At 45.8% G+C, this 7,551-nt stretch overlaps 1 protein-coding gene across 1 annotated transcript in view; it reads right to left on the bottom strand.

Annotated features, from left to right (window-relative positions):
- Positions 1-205: 205 nt before the first annotated feature.
- Positions 206-7,551, bottom strand: part of LOC139650261 (ski oncogene-like) — a gene marked incomplete at its 5' end in the record, with an annotated part of 8,327 nt that continues 981 nt past the window's right edge. Inside the window, 5 exons of the mRNA XM_071526867.1 lie at positions 206-522; positions 2,155-2,385; positions 4,987-5,312; positions 5,475-5,773; positions 7,229-7,344. Of these exons, the coding sequence (XP_071382968.1) occupies positions 334-522; positions 2,155-2,385; positions 4,987-5,312; positions 5,475-5,773; positions 7,229-7,344 (1,161 nt within the window). The remainder of the gene's footprint in view (positions 523-2,154; positions 2,386-4,986; positions 5,313-5,474; positions 5,774-7,228; positions 7,345-7,551) is intronic.

Genomic DNA, 7,551 nt, shown 5'->3' with positions numbered 1-7,551 from the left:
TCGTAAAACAAATACTTCCTTGGTGGCGTCCGGCCGGCCATCTTGCAGCCTGGGACTTTTTTTTTTTTTTTTTTTTTCCGCTGTTTCCAGTCTTTTCGCCAAGGAAACCACCCGAGCGCTCAACTTGACTTTTTTTTTTCGTGGCCATGCAGATCTGCGTTTCTTCTCTCTGTCTCTGGTATTGAGGGGCGAGGGTTCTGGGTGTTTTTGTGGTTTTCCAAGGGGGGGGGGGGTGGGGCGAGCGTCGTGACGAACAACGGTGCTAGGCGGCCGAGGGCTTGATTAGGGGGGGCAAAAGGGGGTTTGAGGGGAAGGACGGGGCTGGCGGTTGGGCTAGTTGTTGGCCGACATGTCCATGGGCACCGCCTCCTTGTCGCTGCTGGCTTTGGGCCACAGTTGCTGCTGCAGCTCCTTGACCACCCTCTCCAGGTGCTCCCTGGCCTCCCGCTCCTGCAGCAGGTCGGCTCGGAGCTGCTCGCGGTCGGCCTCGGCGTGCTGCAGCTTCATCTGGAGGTCCTCGATCTGGAAAAACCCAAAGCAAAATACACGATATTCAATACACGATATTCAATACCGTGGGAAATATCGCGATATTCACAAAATATCGCGATATTCAACATTATCGAAAATCAGCCCAAACTTACTATAAAGTGACCCGTTTGTGAAAATTCCCTGACTTCCCCAGATAATTTATCAAATCTGGAATACACCTCTCAAAATTCCATGATATTCCAGGATATATTCCATGGCCAGTGTGAAACCCTGGTGTCTGTTTTTATCATTCAGTTTCTTCCCTTGTATAGAGTTTGAATGCATTTGAGTAATGTGAGTCCACTGAACTGTTATTTTAGTTCATACACTGCAAAAAATGACAAACTCTGACACATTTTTTTTTAGCTTAAACTATTCTGAAATAAGCTTAAATACAAACGTACAAAATAATATCCCTTTCCAAGCTTGTCACTTTTTGCAGTGTATTGTTATGGTTCATATACACACACACACACACACACACACACGCAGACAGACACACAGAGCAACATAATCTTCACTCAGGCTAAAATGTCTTTTCTTAATGACGGCTTTCCAAAGCGGAGTGCACTCTCTTTAGGGAGGCGCGGAGCCACAGCTGGAGAGCGTAACCTCTCTCTTGTTTTGTCTAATCTGCATTTCCCATGATGCCTGAGGGGAAGTCGACGTCTCTTCCTGTTTCCTCTTCGGATGAGAACTTATCGTACGTCTGCACTTTGGGCTACACCCATTTATTTTCGACTGGGGAAGAGGAAATGTGGTTTTGCTTCTCGCTTTCTCCTGCCTACTGACCTTGAGAATGCTTCAGACAGTGAGACTTAGAAACACTGCAATTACTCTGAGGGTGTTGACATAATCGTCTAGACTCTTTACCATGATGTTATATGTGTCTGTCTACATGCACAGCCTTTCTTTTTTGGGGTATATGCATCTATGCTGCAGAAATGCATGGCACTATAAAAAAAAAACATCTTAACAAGCCATTTGGTCTTGTTTTCTGACTTAAAATCTTATCTTTCTTAAGGAAAATACAAAGACCTGCACATGGGGTGAAATCTTGAAATCATACTCCACTAGTATCAAGATAATGTCACATAGTTCAAGAGAATTCTTGACAAACCTTTTAAGAAACTTAAACTGTATATTTTTAAATCGTACATTTTCTTTTCAGTCATTTGCATGCCACAGTATGTTCAATGGCTGCTATTTGCACACACTGAATACACTCTGTTATTCGTATGTTTCATCATTTTCATTCTTATAGTTCGACTCAAAACGCTCCAATGTTGTAATTGCAGTTGTGTTATGATTAATAACCCTCATTTGCTCCGTTCTTATCTTTTCTGCTGTATTGTTTACTATTGCTGCTGCAGGAACCCATTTATTTAAGTTTCATCTTATCTTAAAAATATGATTTTATGTTGACTAAATGTACGGAGAAGGATTAGGGCCACGTGAAAAATGTATTTGAGTTCTGAGAAAAAAGTTAAAATTCTGAGATTAAAGTCAGAACTCCACGTGGCCCCAATCCTCTTCCATACTAAATTACTTGTTAAAGATGGATCATTTTTTTTGCAATATAGCATAAACCAACAAGTTGTGTGCACATGTACTCGGGCTGACCTGTGCTGAGTATTTTGCGCGGAGGCGTCCGGCCTCGCAGCCTTTGTCGCAGACCCTCAGCTGCCTGGCCTGCTCCAGCTCCCGCTTCAGACGGATCCGCGACTCGTTCGCCTCCTTCATCTTCTTCTCGCTCTCGGCCCGGAGACGCTCGATCTCCTTCCGCAGGTTGCGCTTGGCCTCGGTCGCCTCCCGGAGCTTCTCCTTCTTGGCCACCCGCAAGAATTCGAGCTCCTTTGGGGGGGGGGGGGGGACAGAAGACGGTGCGGTGGTTAGCGTTAGCCTCGAAAAGCAATGATTTTCATTTGCTGATTGGGGTTTATACGAATTAATGACATGGAAAAAAGTGGTGTCTCAAGTAGGGCTGCAACTAAAAATTGTCGATTATTTTCTTGATTAATCGATTAGTTCTTTGGTCTATAAAATGTCAGAAAATGGTGAAAAATGTGGATCAGTGTTTCCCAAAGCCCAAGATGACGTCCTCAAATGTCTTGTTTTGTCCACAACCCAAAGATATTCAGTTTACTGTCATAGAGGAGGAAAGAAACCAGAAAATATTCACATTTAAGAAGCTGGAATCAGAGAATTTTGACTTATTTTTCTTAAAAAATTACTCAAACCGATTATCAAAATAGTTGCCGATTAATTTAATAGTTGACAACTAATCGATTAATCGTTGCAGCTCTAGTCTCAAGAACCACTTATCAAAGTTCTTTTTGAGTTTTCATTCAAAAAGAACTCCAGGAACCAGAAGAAAAACAACATTTCTCGCTAAGATAATCGTAGCATGTCGCTGTTGTCACGTGAAAACCTCCGTACACGAACTTTGGTGGTGATTTTCACGTTTTAGCTTGAAGGATCACATTGCCCTCTATGTGTTGAGAAGATTCTGTGTCACTTCATGCTTATGAAACACTTTCAAAACGGAGATGCAAGGTTTTCACCCGACAGCAGCGATATGTGTTACACTAGGCTACAGTGTCTCCATGTCACTGTTTACATTCAACCGAGGCAAGGGTTAGGGCAATGTGTGAGCCGACAGAAGTGAAGTTTCCTTCCTCTGAAAAGCTGAAAGACTAACAGATTTTTTCAGTGTGTGTGTGTGTGTGTGTGTGTGTGTGTGTGAGAGTGAGTGGTAACACGCCCTTAGCCTTCTCATGGGAACCTAGCACTCGGGACAAACGCGTCTGTCATCAAGCTTTGTTGGTTCCTAGAAAAAGAGTGAAAAGAAACAATCCCCCTCACACCCTTTACTCAACTCTATGGTGGGTTTACATAACATCCCTTTCTGAGCCTTCAGTAAACTGGACGTGCCACAAAGTTGACAAGTCGCTTCAAGCTTCAAACTTCAAAAAACGCCCTCTTTGTTCACGGTCTCTTTTAAAAACCGAGGCACGGGGGAATTTCAGATTGTACGTTTTTTTTTTTGGTCGGGGGGTTCGGCTCTTCTAGACGTTGATGTAAAGTGAAAGTGGAAACCTTTTTTTTTTTTTTTTCCCTTTTGGTCGGGATGCGTCTTTCTGCCGCTCGCCCACACGAGACTCCCCCCCCCCTCGTCGGCGTTTTCTTGGTCTCCGTCCAAGACCAAAAATAAAAATGGAAGTCTGGCCTTTCCCTCTGCAGCCACATCCGCTCGCGTCGTTATCGCTTGCCAAGTCATGGTAAGCTTATTGGCCGGCGATAATGAGTTCTAATCCACTTCTGCATTTTGTTGCCTAAGCCCGAGTGCTTTTCCTCAGTTTCCTAACACTTCTGGTTGAAAGAATGTAAGGGGGGGGGGGGGGGGGGGGAGCTTTGGGTTTGTGTGAAATGCTGTGGAGCAGGGAGGGCCGGGGGGGGGGAAATCTGATTCCCTCAGTCAACAGCGATACGCATCACGGCGCATTCACTAAAATGCAACCTTATGCTATGTAAATATAGGATGTCTGTCGGTGCCTATTCATTGACATGAGTGAGAATTGGGACATTCCAGCAGGGAATGTAGACCTAAATACTGATGACTTTCCAGTGGTATCTGGCTGTGGCTATGGGCGACGTTGGGAATAATGCGTCAGTGTGTTTGTTAGCTGTTCAATTCCTTGTCAAACATACATATCACAAATCTTCAATCTTGCATATAGAGTTAGACCGATACGTTGGTTTGCTGATATTGGCATTTTTATAAAAAAATGGGATATGGTTCAGGCAGTGCTGTACTGACACTACACTGGTTCTCTATGGAAGTGGTTCTCAACCTTTTTCATATAAAGGACCCCTAATTTAGTCCACATTAGGGCCACGGGCCCCCATTTGATGAGATTTTGTCTCTTGGACGCAAATCTGACGATATCTTTTATTGCTAGATATGATTTTGTCCAGAATTCCATGACTGTCTGTATTGTAGGTAGAGAGATAACAGAGAAACTATGATCAAAACAGTCATTCTTCTACATTCTCTGATTGTGTTAACTTCTTGTAAATGAAATAATGGTGAAGTTTAACAATTCATCAATTTGCTGGGGACCCCCTGGAACCCCCTCAGGGACCCCTGGTGGTCCCCGGACCCCTCGTTGAGAATCACTGCTCTATGGGAAGTCCTTAACCGGCATTGATTCTAATGAGATGTTTTGATCTGATACATGAATATGTATTATTATTATGAACAATAATAATATCCTGGGTTTCAATGGGGAGTTTGAGTGTCCCATGGTCTAAATGCTTTGTCAGAGGCTTTAAAAAATTAACATTTTTGGCATTTAAATGGTCAAATTTAAAGATATTGAATATGGCACAAAATATCAGCTATTGCCAGCTTCAATCCAAAACCTTGGAAAGCCCATATAGGTGAAACTCTACCTGCTGGAGGCTGCGTTTGGCCTGCAGGGCAGATCCCAGCTTCTCCTCCTGCTTCACCCTCATCTTGACGATCTCGTGCAGGAACTTCTCCTTCGACTCTTTGGAGTCGAGCCCGCTGTCCAGCGCCTGCCTCAGGGTCTCCAGCTCCGACTCCAGCCCCGACTCCGGAGGGGTCAAGGGGGTCACGGTGGGAGGGGCCGCCGGGACGGCGCCCTCGGCCGACGTGATGGTGCAAACGGGCCCCTGGGCGCCCGGCGAGCTCAGGTCCTTTGCCGAGCTGGAGGAGGTGAAGGAGGGCGAAGAGAGGGAGGACAGGGACGAAGTGACTGTTGGGAGAGATCAGAGATAGAGGAGAGGTTAGGTTCATGAAAGGTTGGAATGTTCTGGCAGTGCTTATGAAAAAGTGGATGCCACACCCCAACTCATGCCAATGTTGTACATTCTACACATATCTAACTGCAGGTACCCAGTCCTCTATGGAGACTTACATTCCTCGCGGCTCTCCACCTCGATCTCCACCTCAGAGTCTTTGTCGTCCTGAGGCGGCTTGCTGGCAGTGGAGGACGGAGGGCAAGGGCCCTCCGCCGCCGGGGGCGGGAGCTCCCCGGTGGCCCTCCTCTTGCGGGGCCTGGAGCTGCCGTTGGCGCCCTCGCCCGGGGGTTCGCCTCCGCTCGGGTGGGAGGTGCTGGGCACCGACGGGGACATGGGACCCACCTTGCCCAGGGGCAGGGGTGTGAGGGCAACGTTGGGGGCCACAGCGTTCTCCATGCTCTTGTAGTTGTAGAAGCTAAGAGGAAACCAGAGGATTAGTGTTCATCAATAGGATTTGTCTTTTAATTTGTCTTAAGATTGCGAGCAAGCAAGTCATCAGTATGATGCGAAGAGCTATTGGCTGTGTTTACATGCCAAAGTAGCCCGTCTTATTCAGGTTAATATATTTGCATGAATATTTGATACCCTGTGATTGAGTGTCCTTGTTACCATGAATAAATCAGCTACCAGAATATTCCCCTTCTTTGACTGAGCAATAGTAGCTTACTGCTAATACAGGGCAAAGAAACGACCCCAACAGTCATTGAAACTGCTTGCCGCCATGTTTCTTGTTTCCGTAAGAGTCGGTCCGGTGTCTGACAAAGACCAATAAGAGGACGCGTTTCTTTCTTTTTATGGATCAAAATGTACCCATAATGCTGTGCGAGTTTGAGTTCCGTCCATGGATCCTTGGCTGACGTGTGGACAGTCACCCCGGTCGTTGGCTGGGAAACTTTGGCCACGGCTGAACTTTTTTGTCGCCGTGCGTATGCGAATCGTATTTCAGCGCATTCTCGTTTTCCTGCCGGTGCGATTCGGTTTCACGGACAATAGCTTCGCCTGACAAGTGCAAAATGGGCAAGAAGCGGATTATAGCCATTCAAAGCTTCCCACTCCTCTAGAAACTCACAGGAATCCATGTCTGAAAAACAATTAGAGAACGCTTGGAGCGGGTGCGCCCAACGTTTGGGGTCGATGGTGAGCTCTAAAGTAATTTTATTGAGTTTTTACAATCAGGTAGAATAGATATGTTTCCATGCCAAAGGAACCTTTTAAAAGGCGTCTTTTGGGTTTCTCATAATGGGAGTATTATGATATAGTTATGTTTGTACGCACCGACCCAAATCCAGGCTACATGAGTAACTGGGTTAAGAAAAGAATTCTCCGTGAAAGTAAATATAGCCAGTGACATATTGTATAGTCCAATATGAGAAAGCCTATGGCCAACCAGGGTAGAGAAACAGTATAATTAAATGCCTTCAGCTTTTCACTCCCACTTTGTGAGAAACTGGGCCAGATCAAGTGCGATGTGGTGCAAGCTGCACTGGCAGGGCCATGCCAAGTGGGTGCCCACGGTATGAGTGTGCGCGAATGTGTGTGTGTGTGTGTGTGTGTGTGTGTGTGTGTGTGAATGGCGGCGTGTGGGAGGCGGTGGTACAGTCAGACTTGACCCCCCCGTGACACCGGCCCACCCAGACAGCTGAGAGAGCATGCTGGGAACTCATCAGATCCAGCGGAACAAAATGGCTGTCATCTCTCTCTCCAAAAAACAAAAACAAAAAAACCACTCTTGATATTTCATTGTTTCTTCAATAAACGAGTCGCAATTTAACCTCCGATGCGGAAAAATCGCGGATACATTTCTACTCGAGCCAGTGTCAGGCTTGTCGGCCATTTTGGATCTGATTGCCATGCGTCGTGCTGGGCTCACCTGTCTCTCAGTAGGGCCAGGGGGCGACTGGAGGCCTCCTTATCACCGGCAGAGAGGTTGGGGGACCATGGTCTGAAAGCTGAGGGCCTCTGCCTGGGCTGGATGCAGTTAAGCCCCTGAAAAAAAAGTGGTAATAATACTTAATAACATATACATAACATATGCGTAATAAAGACGTATACTCTTACACTGTTACATATCATTAATCTGTGATGTTCAATGCATTCCAGGAGTTATTTTGTGATGAAGTTTAGTGTTTTAGGGTGGATTTTTCCTTTAAGCCGTTAGAAAACAAAAATTATTACGCAATCATAATTTTTCTA

This window comes from Centroberyx affinis, unplaced genomic scaffold (assembly GCF_046629955.1).
Source record: "Centroberyx affinis isolate AG114_WGS23_722 - 3 ecotype Tasmania unplaced genomic scaffold, CSIRO-AGI_Caff_v1 ptg001473l_1, whole genome shotgun sequence".
NCBI classification, from domain to species: Eukaryota; Metazoa; Chordata; class Actinopteri; order Beryciformes; family Berycidae; genus Centroberyx; species Centroberyx affinis.
Note: the sequence above shows the minus strand (reverse complement) of the source record. Positions and strands in the feature narration are given on the sequence as shown.